This window comes from Anolis carolinensis, chromosome 1 (genome assembly GCF_035594765.1).
Source record: "Anolis carolinensis isolate JA03-04 chromosome 1, rAnoCar3.1.pri, whole genome shotgun sequence".
NCBI lineage: Eukaryota > Metazoa > Chordata > Lepidosauria > Squamata > Dactyloidae > Anolis > Anolis carolinensis.
The window spans coordinates 185994388-186012075 of NC_085841.1; the positions used below are offsets into that span (position 1 = coordinate 185994388).

At 38.2% G+C, this 17688-nt stretch overlaps 1 protein-coding gene across 15 annotated transcripts in view; it reads left to right on the plus strand.

The window, feature by feature from the left end:
• The window catches only part of abi2 (abl interactor 2), a 72264-nt gene that overhangs the window by 41948 nt on the left and 12628 nt on the right, over positions 1 to 17688 (plus strand). The window contains exons 4-9 of one of the 15 annotated variants that reach the window (XM_062962152.1): positions 243 to 260; positions 5186 to 5283; positions 6117 to 6263; positions 7244 to 7365; positions 9550 to 9741; positions 12083 to 12241. In XM_062962152.1, the coding sequence (XP_062818222.1) occupies positions 243 to 260; positions 5186 to 5283; positions 6117 to 6263; positions 7244 to 7365; positions 9550 to 9741; positions 12083 to 12241 (736 nt within the window). Of the gene's footprint in view, positions 1 to 242; positions 261 to 5185; positions 5284 to 6116; positions 6264 to 7240; positions 7366 to 9549; positions 9742 to 12082; positions 12242 to 17688 lie in introns of all 15 variants that reach the window. The other 14 variants (XM_008114953.3, XM_062962191.1, XM_008114954.3 and 11 more) reach the window with 14 other exon arrangements.

A 17688-nucleotide genomic window follows, 5' to 3' on the forward strand; every position in this document is an offset into this window, starting at 1 on the left:
TAGAATAGAGTTTTAAAATGGTTATGTTAGTCTATAATGTAATAAATAATTATCTTGAAAACCTTTTGTTCATGACACATTCTGCTTTAGTCACTCTTTCTATGATCTACTGATACATTATTTTGTTGATGCTAAATGCTTAACTTCTTTTCTCCCCTTCTCTCCCCATATCCTGAAGTTTCAACTAACTTTTCAATGCTTTTCTTTCTTACCTCTTTTATTTGCTTCATTTATGCATTAAGTGGTTGCTTAGATTTAAGGTAAGAAACGACAGGACTGATGTCATTCTTCTTCTTCAGACTGTTACATATGGGGAGAATGTTAATTTTTCACAAGGTGTGGGAATTATACAATCTTAAACAACTTCCTTTAAGCCTTTTTGGTACAATGATGCATACAACATGCATCATCTGAATAATTAACAAAGTTCATCAGTTTTCATAAAAAAATAAGATAGAAGTTTATTCTTAGATCTCCCCCTCTGTAACAATCTTTTTGTCTGTTGTATGATGTGAATTGGCTAACTTTTTGAATGGTACTTGAGTTTGCAAGCATTCCCTATCTTGAAAAATCACCAGTAAATTGAGGCATGCCCCCCTTTTACATTATTGAGTAGCTGTTTCCAGCTTCTGCACCAGTTGAGCAATACCTGCAATCCATGTTAGTTTGGTTTTAGCAGAATTGTAGAATGGAACAAATATCCGAGACCCCATCTGCACTGCCATATAATACAATATAAACCTGCATTATATGTTCAGTGTTGACTCATATAATGCAGTTTAACTTCATTTGAACTACATTATATGAGTCTATGGTGACCATAAAATGCATTTTCAAATGCATTATATGGCAGTGTAGATGGGGCCCCAGCTAGGCAGACACTCTCAAGCTTTCTATGTTTATTGTCAGACTAAAATATGAGTTAATACTAAAGGTAGTGGACAATAGGATGTTGACTTACATATCTGTCAGCCTGTAGAGCAGCTGTGTCACATTCATCTCAGGTTTTCAGGAGCCTTTCAACAGAAATACGTTCATTGCTTTACTCATGCTTTTGCTAAGATATCTTTTGAGACTAGAATGTACTATATCATATTATGTGACAACTGTGTTTCCTAGACTGCATTTGAAAGGTTTTTTTTTCTACAGAGCTTACAAATTATGAATTGTATTGTTCCTGTATTAAAATGGAATTGTTTCAAAGTTTGGATGATAGCTGTATGTCCAGGGCAGAACCAAAGGCATTTTTTCATCGGCGAACATCACCTCTGTGACACCCACCTGGAGTTTTCTTGCCGGCAACATGGGACAAGGCTGCTTAACCTGTTTTTGCCCTGTGTTACACAAAGTATGGGGATGCTCTGGAGCTTCACCAAAGTTCTGGAGCAGTTCTGCACTTTGGGGTAGTGAAAACAGTTGAGTCTGCAGTTCACATGGCTGTCCTGCTTTCCCTTGGCACTGCAGTATGGGGTGAGAAGGGCAGGGTATAAATAAGGAAATGTATTACAGATTTCATGTAGCCCAGACACTCCTGGTTTCCTATGGCTTCCTGTATTTTAGGATGCAATCAGTCTAATGCAGTCACCGAGCGCTCTATCATATACAGGTTACAAGAGTGCATTGTCTTGTTAGGTGTTGTAGTTGAGATATCATCTGTATGGTTATTTAGGCTGAGATCCTACTATTTGCAAGTAGAGATTAATGTTCCTCCACTGCAGTTCTGCTGCACTATATTACGCCTGCCCTCAAATACCAGTTTCCCAATGCCAGATCGCACCCTCATGACTGCTGGCCAGTACTTGTGAGCAAAAGTGGAGTCACTGCCCTGTTAAATTTCCAGGAAGTATGTTTTTTCTCTCTCCCAGCTACAAAACTGTAAGACAAGTACTTCTTGAGCACCTCACAGGTCCCCCCCCCCCCCCGATGGACTATGAAATGGCTCCTCTACCTTCCCCCAGTTAGAAAATGCATGTTATCATAGTGAAACTTTCTTACTTGGTTGAGGTGTGACTATGCAGGTAATTGAATATTGTCTGATCAACTTCTGCTAAGTTGGAGTTTTGCCTAAGTTTCTTTTCCCAAGCTTTCTTTGTCTAGGACCACTACTGCATAGCCTCTTACCTCACAGGAGCATGCAGTCCCACCACCTCAAAAAGGTAGTACTGTTGGTGGTCTACAACTCTATGCCATAATACAAATAACATATGAAATTTGAGTTTTAAAAAAGAAGTTTCCATTGTCTGTAGGAGTAGATCAATTCTCAATGAACCCAATTCCCACAGACAAAACAGAGATAGTTGAATAGTCCTCTGGAATTGAAATGAGATGGTAAATATATTAGATGTAGTTTATTGCAGCCTGAGACACCTGTGGGATTGTTTATGTTCTGTAATGCTAGTGGAGATTCTTTTGATGGAATAGCCTAGTTGTTATTTGGTCCTTCAGATATTTTGAACTCTTGCTGCTAGTATCCCAGACCATTGGCTAGATTGGCTAAGAGACTTCTAAGGGTTGAAGTAGCAAACACATAGAGATCTAAAGTTTGAGAACCACATGGTTATAGTGTCCACAGTCACGCTTCAAACAACTTCACGGACCTTCTACTCTTGTTTGCATGAGTTGAGGATCTTTAACTAATCATAGTTTGTTTTATGTACCTGAGATTGAATAGTCAAAACATATGCTTCAAGTTAAGCGCATATGCCATGACATGTATATACATTATATATTTGAATGGTGCAGTTCTCATATCATTAAGATTTCCATTCTAAAGCTCTTTACAGATTGTTCCAAAGTATTTTAATTAGCCCATTTTTTGTTTTGGTCCCTAACTTAAACTGTCCAAGGTTTTGGATAGTTTTCCAAATAGAATCTGTATTGATTCAGTCATGCAGAGAGTTTATTTTTCAAACTTTAAATTGGCTTTAGCTTGGATCTTACAGAGGTAGCATTACAAGTGAAAACTGCATGATTTCATAACTTTAATGTTACACTTTTTCAGTATATGTTAATGTTAGTTTGAAAGCTATTCTTCCAGGGACTTTTTCTCATGATCCTAACACCTACAGAAGTGTTCTTTAATAAAATAAAATAAAATAAGGTCTGGAACCCATGATATTCCATAAAACTTGTGGATATTTTAGGTTGACCAGTTGTTTTTTAAATGAAAGGGTACAATTTAGTAGTTTTTTCAAGGTCCCATAAGTAAGCTGAGATATGAATCTAAGTTGGCTCAATTTGTTAATTTGAGCGATGGCAATAGCAAACTCTTTCTGGCCAAAGTCTAAACTAGAGTAGAACCACTAACCCCATTGCTGAATGTTATAGTGCTGCAGTGAGTCCATTCTAAATTTGGACTGGAAATTGGGGTGTAGATCCCATATGTAAATGCCAAGACATTACGGTCTCGCTTGTTTGTGATTTATATGATTGTAAACAAGATTTTTTTTCTTAGATCAATTCACATTGATGGTGATCAGCATAACACATGCCATTATTCACTCCCCATATTTGCAGCACTGCAATCAGCATCTCGTAAAACTGATCAATAAAATAGATTACTACCTGCTGGTGAAATTATCATTTCTGACAATAAATACTAGGAAGATCATCTCTTTCTCTCTTACACACACTTTTTTAAGGTCAAGCTAATTTGATCAGATTGTTGTAAGTAAAATTGCATATCTTAAGAATGATGCTGATTTGTAAAAGCCTTTAATGCAGATCTAAAGCATCATAATATATAAATATCTTAAATATCTTTATTTTCAGCAACATTAGGCTATTTAGTTTAAGGTTCAAAGGCTAAATAGGTTGCTTTAGTAATGATTTGCAGCAACTTTTAGCAGACACTGGCATTTTTGCCCCTTCCCTGTTTTGTTCTCCTTTCTTATTGCAACAGTATGAACCATGGTAACGCTGTCTGAAGATGAATCTGGCATGTAGCAGACAGAACAAGCTCTTCCATTCTTGGTTTAGAAAGCAACTAGCCTGCAGCTGTCATATGAGAAATGACTTTGGTGGATGCATGCTGGTCATTGTAGCTCCTATAAACTTTGTAGAGAGAGAGGCACTGGAAGGAACTCTACCAAATGAAAATGAATGTGCTCTTACTTGGCAAGGACAATGGATGCCATTGGTACAACAGCACTGATGTGTCCCACTCTAATACATGCTTCTGTTGCTTCGGAACAGACCCGCTACTTTCAGCAGAATAAGAGAGATTCACTGAAGCTTGGCAAAGTATTTTCACCCTCTTCTCATCAGAAATGGAGATACTAGATTAATTGTATTTCAGGAATCATTGGTTTTTATAATTCCCATTCTTTGGTTTCTATTGTGCTTATTTTAAAAGAGCTTCAGATACTTAAGATCTTGTTCTCTGTGGTAGGTATATCTGGTGAAATTCTTTGTAAATCTCTAAATGAAGAAATGAGTGGTTTTCTGCAAGTCAGTTCATAATTGCTTGGAGGGGCACTTCTTATATTATTCTGTGACTAACTTGTACTAACTGTCCAATGCTTTAGGTGGCAGGAAATCTCAGCCACAAATAGCTCTTAGGCATGTGGATCTGGCCAGTTGAAACCCCCTATTTGTCTTTCATACTCACATGTCAATACATATGTAATCCAATTATGTGTTTCCAATGTACACATAGGCTTCAGTCTGTATCCATTTACATGCAATAAACCCAAGTAGACTCAATGCGGTTTCCTCCTGAAAATACACTTAATAAAGTTCCTTTGCTAGAATTATAATCAGAGAAGTGGTCCTGCACTGAGCTGAGTGTTCCACATTTTGGGGGAGGGCGTGGAAAGTTTAGTATGCCTTACTGCAGGTAAGTGGATGTAGAGTGCAGCCAAATGAACATGCTTGTTTGGATAACCCTGAAATATTTTCTGTGCTCTGGCCTAAAAGCACATGCAATCAGAACACCTCTTAAATACACCATATAACCATATGTTCTTTGCATGTATCTAATAACTTTGAGAATAGCAGAATTGGTATATAAGTAATTAAAATATAGTATTTTAAAATAATGTGCCTCTTTTAAGTTTGTGAATAAAATAATACAGTAGTAAATATGAAAAACATAAATCAGTTGGTGAAGGAATCTTGTTTCATCCTTATTGTTTCCTTGAAGTTTCAGGATGGTCTGTTTTTCTTCCCATTGCTTTTCATGCAGGTTAGTACACAGAATATGAAAATGGGTGGTCTCCCTCGTACCACACCTCCCACCCAGAAACCACCCAGCCCACCAATGTCAGGGAAAGGGACCATTGGGTAAGTACACTTTTATGTTTGCCAAAAGGTGGATGGGGAAGATGCCAAGGGAGCAAATAGAAATCATGTATTACTGTTGCTATTGCCTGGTGTCTCGTAAGTTGTTAAAAATGGCATTGTGGGATTTGGATATGTCTTTTTTTTCTGTACTTAGTAAGCAGATAACATGTTCATACTATAGCCAAGAGAAGGCAATAAGCCAAGTAAATTTCTGCAGGAGACATTTATGTTTTGTTTATAGTATAGGCCCTGTTTTCTGTTGTATACCTGAAATAACTAGCTGACCTGAATAACCTATAGAACATGAATAGAAAAAAAAGTCAGCAGGTCAAGTTAGATGCACCGAGGACATGGTGTTAGGATGGGGAAGGGTCTTATAGACTCAGTGGACTCCTGCCTCCCTTTTTACATCCCTCTTTACATACGTGCAGAAGCATGGCAGATATGTCACAGCTAGGCCAGCAAGAGAAAATGGTTGCTCTGTGCATGCTTTCTGCATCTTTATCCAGCTCACCTTTTCTGCTCAGTACAGATTACGTGCATACCAAAAGACAGCTCATTTCGCGATGTAAGGGAGAAGGGGCTGGATGAGGTTGCAGGAGGTGTGCACAGATCCTTGTGCACCAATTGCACGTACACCAGCAGGGGAATATTGGACTGTCTTGAGCCTAAGGGGATCCTCCTCCGGTGCTGCACCGGCACTGGACTGGGTTCTGCCCTATGCATTTTCAAACCTTTCAGTGAACAGGAATTATACACAGCCTTGCCCCAAGGTCTTTGGTGTATTTCATTGTCTGAAATTGCTTCCATACGTATATGTTTTTCTTGTGTAGGCGCCACTCTCCCTATCGCACACTGGAGCCAGTGCGTCCTCCAGTGGTACCAAATGACTATGTACCTAGCCCAACCCGTAATATGGCTCCCTCGCAGCAGAGCCCTGTTAGAACAGCTTCTGTGAATCAGAGGAATCGCACTTACAGGTATTCAGTCTGCTCCTGCGCCAAATATTAACAGTAATTAAGACCCGCAACACAGTGTATAGCCATCTGCTTTTAACCCCCATCCCTCACTTAGACCTTCATAGGTTCATGTGATTTCCTGGGAAATCCATTGGGAGTCTAAGGGAAATCACTCTGCTTATAGTATACGTTGTACAGTGTGTAATGGTTTGTCTATGAAAAGTTTGTTCAGAAGCAATATGTATACACTTGACCCAAGGACTTGTGCAACAGGAAAAATAAGGTCTTTGATATATCATGCATCTCATTCAGTTTCATTATTGACCTGTCTATTCTGACGCACCTGGTTTTTATTTTTAGAGGGTTTTTTTGTTTAAATTGGACATGCATTTTAAAAAATGTGGCACCTGCCAATGGGAGTAGTGAGGCTCCTATTTATAAAATAAATGTTTTGAAACCAGAGATTTTTGTGCTGATTTTGTTGCCTGCAAAAATGTAGAAAAATTGAAGCATGAGATAGTTCAGTTAGTTACAGGAAACATGAGTGATTTCATTTCCTCCTAGACTACCAGAAATCTTAGAATAGTTTTAAAATGGCCCTGGTAAAATGACTTGCCTGTGGAAATTGGGGGAAAGGGTGGGGGAGGGGAAGAGAAAAGCATATTGTCGAGATTTCTTTCTGTTATCCTGTATGCTGTGTTGTGCTTGCATTTCTACTGGGAAGACAAGAAGTAAAACCAGCTTTCTACAGAGGTTGGTCCTTTTTTCGCCCAAGAGCCATATTGCTAGTGCTCATGGAACCTCCTAGGGACAGTTTCCTAAAATTTATTAGGCAATGTTACTGCTCAGTTTTTGCTTAGACATGAACAAATGCGTTTAGGAAAGTGTCATTTTTGGTTCTCAAGTTGCAGATACAGCAAGCTTTTTATTGTAAGGCTGTTTTGCTGAGATTCGCACTGAATGGAATATAGATATCTTGGTGGTTTTGATTTCTTCAGCAGCAGCGGGAGCAGTGGAGGGAGCCACCCCAGCAGTAGGAGCAGCAGTCGAGAGAACAGTGGAAGTGGGAGTGTGGGGGTTCCTATTGCTGTCCCTACTCCATCCCCACCCAGTGTGTATCCAGGTAAATGGGGAATAGAGCTCACTCTGGGGTTTAGGGTGATGAATGTTATTTATTTTAGTAATTAGTCATTGCTATGAAAATGCATATATTCTGTGAAAGGTTCAGAAAACCAATTCACATAAAGTGGGTAATCCTTAATTTGTCCAGAAACAGAACAATCATGTGGAAGGTAAGAAAGAAAAAAATGTGCCTATGTGAAGGAGTCCTCAGCAAAGATCTGTACCAATAAAGCATATAATAAACTTATTATATATGACTCATGCCTCTCTTCTGGGAGAGGCCAAGGATAACCCACTTTGTGTAGAGGACTCCTCTATTCCTCAGAAAAATGAACCTGTATGGTAAGTGACTGTTGCTTCAGTTTGGTCATCTTTTTTCAGCCTTGTGCTAACCCGGGAGGTAAATGAATGTTTTATATTTCTTCATATGCTTCTAACAATTGTTTAAAGTCTTGTTTTTACTATCCTTGTGCATCTTTGAGGAGAAATGGAAGTTGCCATTCAAAGAATAGAAAGAAAAGTATATTGGCCAAATATTTACACAAAATGTTTCTTTTTGTTTTTTTTAACAAAAACTAAAAGTTTTAAACTGGGTGGCACTTGTAATCTCTTCCAACTCTATGATTTGGACTGATAAGGTTGCATACCAAGATTTCTAGTCGTACATCGTCTTCTATCGGGGAAGAGACACTGGATTTGTGCAGCAGAGACCATTGTACATATATATCACATTAATCCATGGACTTTACGGTGGATCTGGGTAGAGAACTTTTGTGCAAATAGAAAGTTCAGGCTTATGTAGAATCTTCATTTTTCTCCCCAATTGCAGAAAATGGTAATTGGTGCAGCAGATTATCAGGTGCAGGTGCCCTCCCACCAATGTTTGGAGAAATGAATTATCCTCTAAAGCTGGGATGAATAGTTTTGTGCTCCAGAGTTTTTTGAACTGCCATAATATCTCAAAATGGTGGCCAAAAATAATCTGGAGCACCAGTTGCTCATCCATTCTTTATATGAACAACATCAGAATTATGAGTGTTAAAAATTATTGACACTGTTTTGAAAATTGTTATGTCATTGAATCACAGAATGAAGGAATACAGGATGCCAAAATTATCAATAATTCCATTCTAATTTTTTAGAGTACAGTGAGATAATAATCAATACAACAGTGCAGGTTGTCACTTAACGTTCACTTTTCCTAGAATTCCACAAAATATGTTAAGGATTAAAACAAGAGGCATGCTGAACTATGTTTCTACATGTTTAAAGATTATTGTCTGCATTAATTGTAGAAATAGAGACATTTGTGTCACTCCATTTCAGCAGATTTTGTCTTTGTGTTGTCTTTATACATTCAACAAAAGACAGTGACATTGAAAAAGAAGTTCTGATTTTAAAACAAAGAATGTATGCCATTTTCTGTTTGATATAAATGTATATTTTTGAAAAACAAACAAGCACAAGAAATTATAATAGGTCTAGAAGTCAGGTTTCTGCCTCTGACTCTTTCCAGGTGCTGTGTGCACTAGAATCAACTTCTAGAACCCCCAAATCTGTAGGTTATTGGGAATCTGCTTCTTGTTTTGAGAAATAGGTATTTTGTGTCCCCTGTAATGTGAAAGATTGTCACTCCTAGGGGCTTCCAGAAATGGCAGAGAAGCCTTTTTTGGGAAGAGAAAAAGGGTAGCAAGGCAGGGCACAAAGTAAAATAAGGTATAACAACTGAAGGGAGAGAATGTCTTAAAAGTTACGTTTGCCCTAAAGTGTAGAATCTAAATCATGAGATAAATATTAGGGGCTAAATCAACATTTGAGCCAAATCTTTGAAACATGGAAACTGGTTTGCCATAACTAAATGAAGCCTCATTGATTTCTGCTGGCTTATTTTACATAGAATAATACGGGATTTACCCATGTGAGTGATTTAGATTTGCAGTTTATGAGCGAAGTGTGTTTGTGTTTCCGGTTTTCTTTCTTTGTCTCTTGTTTGCTGCACACCTTTTTGTCCAAATAAACATCATTCTTCTAATCCTTCTCCTAGCATATTTTATTACTGGAATGTACATAATTGATAGATCATCTAACAAAAATACTCAAAAGGCTTTTCTAATCCTTGCTAACCTGGACCGGCGTGATTATTAACCCCCCTATTAACCCCCGCTCTCCCCCCTCTTTTCACTAGCCCCTGCCAGCTCGGCTGGCACTTCTCCCCTTCCTGCTACTTCTGTCCCTGCTCCCACTGCTCTCACTCCTGCTACCGTCCCATCCTCTGCTGCCCCAGATGCTGCTGCCACTACTGCTGCAGGGGCTCAACCCCTGGCCGATGGCTTCACCTCTCCAACTCCCCCTGCTGCCTCTTCCGCTCCTTCTGCAGGTGAGTCCCACCTGCTCTCCAAAACCACCGGAGTCAAGATGCAGATGCCTAAGGATGATCAGAATATCAAAGCTTTGATGAATCTGAAAGTTATAGGTTTTTTCTATCGACAGAAAGAGATTTTGTTTTCTAACATTCGGGTCTCACAGGTTCTTTGAGTTGATGTCATTTCTGGGGAAACAGTGTTCTTTGGCGAGAGGTTTATGGCATGGTATACTTAGCAAAAAATCTGTGTCTGACACATCACACTGGACCAGTAGCTTTTGAAGAATCGGAGTGTTCATTTTTAATTCAGTATTTAGTGAAATGAAAGCTAAATCTAGCTAAACTGGCAAATGGCATTTTGACGAACAAAGCCTGTGAAAAGGCAAATATTGCTCATTAGTTTAGTCTAAAATGTATGGGGTGTGCCCCTTATGTTATCATATAGTTTAAGTTTTTGTATCTCCATGTATGGGCTACAGGTATGTTTTTGAAAATAAGTAACTGTTCCTAACAGTTATTCTGACAGCTGTTCACTAGTTTGAGTAACATATACATAGGAGCCCCCAAATATTTACATTCAGTGTTTTGTAGGAATGTGGCTTGGACTGAATGTGTCAGATATTCATGTGACAGTTTTGAGAGACTGTGAAGCTTGGTGATGAATCTTGAAATGTTAAGTATATACAGTGTTCCCTCACTTATCGCGGGAGTTAGGTTCCAGGACTGCCCGCAATAAGTGAAAATTCATGAAGTAGGGACACTATATTTATTTTAATATTTATACATTATTTTAGTAGTTATACACTCTTTATCAACCAGACGTGTGTTGATAAATCGCCTCCTTCTCCCCCTGTTGCCGTTTGGGCTCCTTTTCTCTCCCTTTGGCTTCTCCTTCCTCCCTTCCTTAGGCTGTAAATTGTAATTTTTTATGATTTATAATAGTCCTTTAGAATTTACTAGTTGTGCCCAGCCACGCGTTGCTGTGGTGTTGTCTGGTGGTGTTGGTGAGAAATTGTTGAGGTAGTGGTGGTATTGAATGTCTGTTGTATGGTTGTCTTTATGTTTAGTATGCACACTGAAGTGGATTATATGGCAGTGTGGAGTCAAGATAATCCAGTTCAAAGCAGATGATATAAGATTATAAATGGGTTATATAGCTGTGTGGAAGGGCCTTGAGTCTACACTGCCATATAATCCAGTTAAAATCTGATAATCTGTGGAAGAGGCCTAAGTGAGGCCTAACTGTGCCTGTCCCCTGGGCTGAGGAGGTTGCTAGGAGACCCAGTGGGCGGAGCTTAGTCTTCTAACCTGCAGCAATTGGATAAAAACTATTATTCCTCTCCCTGTAATTAGGACTTTATTTTTCTTTTCTTTTTGTTGTATCAACCTAGAGCCGTGAATGATGGGTTGTGTTGTCAAATTTCAAGGTTGGGGGGCCTGTAGTTTTGTTGTTTTGTCCGCTGCCCTGATGCCATCACTCTTATATATATAGATTGAAAAACCACAAAACAGCGAATCCGCGAAAAGTGAACCACGAAGTAGTGAGGGAACACTGTACAATGTTTAAATACTTACAGGAAGGAACCAATTAGGTGCTAGCCAAATTGATTTCTCATACTTATTTCACTGGCCTCTGTGAAAAGTGTTCCTATTATCAGGGGGACGTAACCATAACGCTGCTCTTGGATTTGAAAGTGAAGGGGGAAATCTGGATAGGGAGGGTCTGACTATCTCCAAAAATGGGTCAGCTGTAGTGACTAAGCCTGGTCAGTAACCTTGCATGAAAAATTTTGTGCTCGTGATTGCTGAAGTATATTCAAACCTGGGGCAGCTTGGGACTGGTTCATCCATGAATTCCTTTCTCTCTGTTATTCTGCAATTTCTGATTTTCTCCACTAAACAAGTGGGCTTTTTCATTTAACATTGTGGCTGAGCTGATGACCACAGTTCTTCATTATGTTTTCTCATGCTAGTTAGCCTGAAAAATCAGGCACCACATACATTATATACTTGTTCCGTGTTTGGTCAACTTCTTTCAGAGCTAAAAGAATCAATTTTGTGACCCTCACTCTTGCTATATGATATGCTACCATTCATCATCTTCAAGCATGCCCTCTTTTCAGTTTCATTTCAAGTGCAATTCACATTTTCCTGCCTAGCATGCCTGTTTTGCAATGTTTTGTTATAATTTGGACACTTTTTGTGTTCATATTGAGTCACTGAGTTGTCATCTGAACAGGCTTAAATACTTGTGGCAGAGTTTTCAGAAAGTGAGGCAAATCTCACTTGGAAATACAACCTTCAGTTTCAAGGCATTCTTTTCCTTGCCCCTGAATGTTTTCTTCTTTCAAAACAGGCCATACTGTTCAGTTCTATAGCATGAATAGACCGGCTACACGACATACCCCGCCAACAATAGGGGGCTCCCTGCCCTACAGGCGTCCCCCCTCCATCACTTCACAGAACAGCCTTCAAAACCAAGTGAATGGAGGACCCTTTTATAGCCAGAACCCAGGTAAGATGGACCATAACAGAATTCACTACTCCTTTCTTCCAAGAAAGATGCCAGTGTTGTGGCGTTGTTTGCATGTGGTTATACCATAACCTAATACGTTTTATTTTTTGTTTGCTTGTTGTTTTTCCACTGTAAAGTTTATACTGTTGTAAGTCTGCATAATTTCTACAGAAGGCTTAATTTCCCATAGTATATTCAGTGATATACTCACAAAAAAAGAATTTTGGAAGGATATCTGTGCTTAGCCATTTGCACTAAGTGTGCAGAACCTGGTGTCATTCTCCAGCCAATAACAAAGCTGCAAGAAGAGCCTAACCCAGTAGGACCTTATAATGTTGTTTTAACTTCTGCGTCTTGCTTAAATAGATGGCTTGCTCTGATCGTGCAGAGCTTATGGTTGTGCTTCTGTGTGTTAGATGTCTATTATGGCACCTAGTTCTTAGCAAATAGCATATGATGTGATACAGTTTGTGCTTGGACTTACCACTTCTTTTCATTTATTTTTTATAAATGGTGTGATTGATGTGTTATGTAACATCACACCTCTTGTGCTCTTCAGTGTCCAAACTCACACCTGAATGTAGAAAATTCAGGCAAGCTAGCTTTCAGTGCATACATTTATTTATTTTACTTACAGCATTTATATTCCACCCTTCTCACCCCGAAGGGAACTCAGGGTGGATCACAGAACATATACACGGCAAACATTTAATGCCATTAGACATACAGGACTGACAGCAGATAGAAGTATTATGTCAGCATTTTTCCAACTTCGACGTCCTGGAGGTTGTGCTCGATTCCGGCCACTGGGGTGCTGTCACTCCAACTGCTATGACGGTTGATCACAAACTTTCCTCTTGTTCTTTGATCGCAGGCATTTCTGGTATGATGCTGTAAAATACCTCCCCGCTTGTGTGGTGCCTAATTTCTCTACTCACAGCTGTTTTGAAACTGCTTAGGTGGACAGTGAGCTAGGCTGAAGGTGGAGTGCCCACCCCAACCCGGGCTTTGAACTGCCAACCTTTCGGTCAGTAGAGATCTATTGCTGCTGGTGATTAGCCAGCTTTGCTAAAGCCCAGCCCTGTTGTTTCATAGGGAAATATTCCCTGATGTGAACTATTCCTTGCAGTCTAAAGGGATAGGTTTATGACCTCCCTTGTTCATGAAACCTAAGCCTGAGAAGCCTACTTGAAATAATTATTATACCGTATTTACTCAAATCTAATGCTCACCTTTTTGGCTCACTTACCTTGCCCCCAAAATTTGGGTGTGCATTTGATTCGCATAATACGGTAATCTTAGTGCTGAGCCAAAGCCAAGGGGAAAGCTGTTCAGGAGCACCTGAAGTTCCTATTTGAGGGACATCATCTCTTATTTAATGGCCATGGCTCAATGCTATGCAATCCTGGGATTTGTAGTTTGGTGCGGGATCAGCACTCTTTGGCAGAGAAAGCTTAAGACCTTGTAAAACTATAGGCCCGTAACTCAATATCATTGATCCAGGACAGTTAAAGTGGATTCATTCTATAGCATAGATGCATTCTAAGGTTTTCCTTTCCATTGCTTTTTTATTGTTCTAACACTTGATTTTAAGAAGAAATTCTAAGCAGACAACCACTGCACACCTTTTTTCTCCAAATTATGAAGAATGCACCTTTTGCCCTGCTGTACATTTGCAGCAAATTGTTTTTTGGTTTTGAAAATTGAGGTACACAATGGATTTCATTGCATATTAGACTTGAGTAAATATAGTAGTAGCATAGAACTACAGATAGGCCTGAGAGCTTATAGAATAGCAGAGGCTGTTGATTGAGCTTGAAGTTGGTTTTTGAATCTGGCTTCACACCCACACAGAACTAATTCCATCTGTCTATTCGAAAAGAAAGTATTGATTTAAAGATAACATTTTCTTGGCAGCTATATTTCCAAAGGAAGTATCTTTCCTTGTAGCAAATGATAAATAGAAGCCTGGAAATTAGAGTTGTAGTTGCTCAAAGAGAATGGCAGAGAGGCCCTTGGGTCCTTTCCAGAATAGGAGTAACAGAGCTCCCAATAAAGCCGCATTGTAGGGAGAGGGCTGCTGAGGACAACCAAATTGATGTGGTACCAGAACATGAAAAAATTGGCAGGATAAGGGTAGCAAGAAATGTCTTTTGGAAATGGGGCAGTTAATTTTTCATTGAGAGAACATGAGGAGAAAATGCTCATGAGAATATGCATTCAGAAAGGTGAAGGGACATTTTGTAGGCTGATCTTTTGGTAACAGATCATTTTTACCCTCTTCTTGTTCGGGAAAGCAAAATGGATTTTGGAGTATGTACACTGTTAGCATTCCAACATTGGGACTGAAAACTACATTTTGATGTTGAAAAACAAATGAGCATGTGCCTGTGAATATAGGACTTCATTGGCCTAAGGGCAGTGCTTTGGTCTTTAAATATTGCACTTGCTGAATGTTCTCTTTTTTTAAAATTTGTTTTTATTGTTGTTTTGTCATTTTATCCCACTCCCACCCTCCCACTCTCCCCTCCTTGTACATACACTTTATACAACAAACTACAGAAGTTACATTTGAAATATCAATCTCAATCTTAATTTTTCCACTCCACATCTTAGTACATTCTCTAAATAGTTCCTAACTGGTTCCCACATCCCCTTGATTATTGCAGTCTTTTCAATTTTATCTAAATTATTCCATTTGCAATTTGTGATTTCAACATTTAACATATCAACTATCTACTTATACCAATTTGTCAGAGTCCATTTTGTTTTATCTTTCCAACCCCTCACTAAAGCAATTTGTGCACATGTTACTAATTTGTCAACAATTTTTTCTTTTTGTATATTCTTCGCTTCCGTTATTCTTGCATGTAGTACATTTCTATTAACTATTACTATTTGTAGATTTAGCATTCTATTGATTTCTTCTTCAATCATTCTCCAGTATTTTTGCACTCGATTGCACTCCCATATCATATGATTAAACACCCCTCTTTGTTCACAGCCGTGCCAACACCTATCTTTCATCCCTGGTGAAAAACGTGAAAGTTGTGCAGGACTTCTGTACCATTTTTGTAACATTTTCCTTCTTGCTTCCCTTAATACATTCTACTTTTCTTTTGCTATATTACTTATTTCCCTTTGTATATCTTCCCTCTCAATTTCCATGTCCATTCTCCATGTTTGGAAAATTTCCTCTATTATTTCTTCTTTTACCATTATAATTTGTTCATACAGATCTCCTGCCACCTTCCTTTCGTGTCTCAAACATTTCGTAATCACTTTCTCAAATGGACTGTCCTGTTCTCTAATTTTTTCTCTCAGTCTAAAAATTTTCTGTCTTATAGCCCAGCTTTGAATCCAATTCCCTGATCCTATCCAATTCTGAATTTCTTTTTGTTCTACAGGGTCTCCATCTACTGTATACAAATCCTCCACTAATCTTTTCCCTCTACTTTCAATTGATCTCAATGTTCTGCCTATAATTTTGTTATTATTGTAATTAATTTGCCATCTAGTTGCCATCTTATTCTCATTACCTGGACTTAGCTTCTTCTTTCTTCCCCCCCTCAACCCACACTTTTATTGTTCCTTTAAAAGGTTCCTTAAATTCTGCTTCTTCTCTCCTACTCCATTCCCTAAATATTATTTCTTTTTCTTTAGTATTATTTATTATCTTCTCCATATTTGCCCATTTTTTTAGTGTACTGTATTTCCAACAATCTTTGGATTTGAAACGCATCGTTGGTAGACTTCTAAATTTGGAATCCCCCAGTCTCCCTCTTCCTCTTTTGCATTTAACCATTTGTCCCTTGTTTTGGGCCTTTTTCTTCCGACTGCCCATTTTCATATTCTCCTGCCCCATGTCTTTAGTGTCTTCCTATCTACTGTGTTCGGTAATGTTTGAAATAAATATATCAATTTTGGTATTATAAACATTTTTAGTGCCTTTATTCTGTCCACTCTTGTTAATGTTTTCCCTTCCCAATTCTTAAATTGTTTCTCTATTACAGTAGAGTCTCACTTATCCAACACTCACTTATCCAACGTTTTGGATTATCCAACGCATTTTTGTAGTCAATGTTTTCAATACATCGTGATATTTTGGTGCTAAATTCGTAAATACAGTAATTACAACATAACATTACTGCGTATCAAACTACGTTTTCTGTCAAATTTGTTGTATAACATGATGTTTTGGTGCTTAATTTGTAAAATCATAACCTAATTTGATGTTTAATAGGCTTTTCCTTAATCCCTCCTCATTATCCAACATATTCGCTTATCCAACGTTCTTCCGGCCCGTTTATGTTGGATAAGTGAGACTCTACTGTACTTTCCATTTTTGTTTATAATTCCCCTTGACTATACTCTTTGGGTTTTTATATATCCATACTCCTAAGTATTTCAACTTCTTTAATCCTAATCTTAACCCTGATATTTTCCTAATCTCCAGTTGTTCCCTTGGTGGGGTATTAAGACATAGTATCTCTGACTTTTTGATATTAACTAATAGTCCTGATATATTCTTAAATTCTTCCAATTTTTATTCATATCTTTTACCATAATTAACGGTTGGCTTGTAATAATCATTGCATCATCGGCAAAGAAATTAAGCCTTATTTCTTCCTTTTGTCCTCCTTCCTTTTCTATTTTGTACCCTGTCCAATTGGTACTATTCCTGATACTTTCAGCTAGCATTTCTATCGCTATTACAAATAAAGTGTGGGATAATGGACAACCTTGTTTTGTACCATTTAAAATTGGTATTTCTCCCGCCCTTCCAGTATTCACCCTTATTTTTGCTTTACAGTTGCTGTACAATTGTTGCAGTGTTTTGCAAAAGTTTTTCCCCATATTCAACTGTTGACATAATCTTAACAGATAATTGTGATTGACTTTATCAAATGCTTTGTAAATATCCAATTTGAGAATTCCCATTTTTTTCCTTATTCGAATTTGCATGATTCATTGCAATTACTACATTTTTTATTGAATCCACAATTTTTCTTCCCTTCACAAATCCATGCTGAATGTTCTCACATAGAACAGTTCTTTTTCATTTTCTGTCAAAACTGTGCACAAAAATCTACACTTGCATTCTTTTAAACACTCATTTAAACAATGGTATACTACAGTTCATTAAAGCCACTCTATTCATAGCTTTCCATATGCTCAGAGCCACCCTGAGCATTCAAAGTCCTTTTCCTTCGTTTTTCTAACCAAGATTAGAAAGAAGAATTGTTTGGTTTCCCTCTATATCTTGAAATAATGGATTTTGTAAACTAAAAGGTTTTGGCAGCCATAATAGAGATGATACAGAAATCATTTGGATTGGGGGGGGGGGATGGATTTAAGACTAATATGCGACATCAAATTATTTTCCCAAATAGCCAATAATGTCTGTGATTCAGATGGAATTGTTTTGTGAATATTGTTTTGTAATC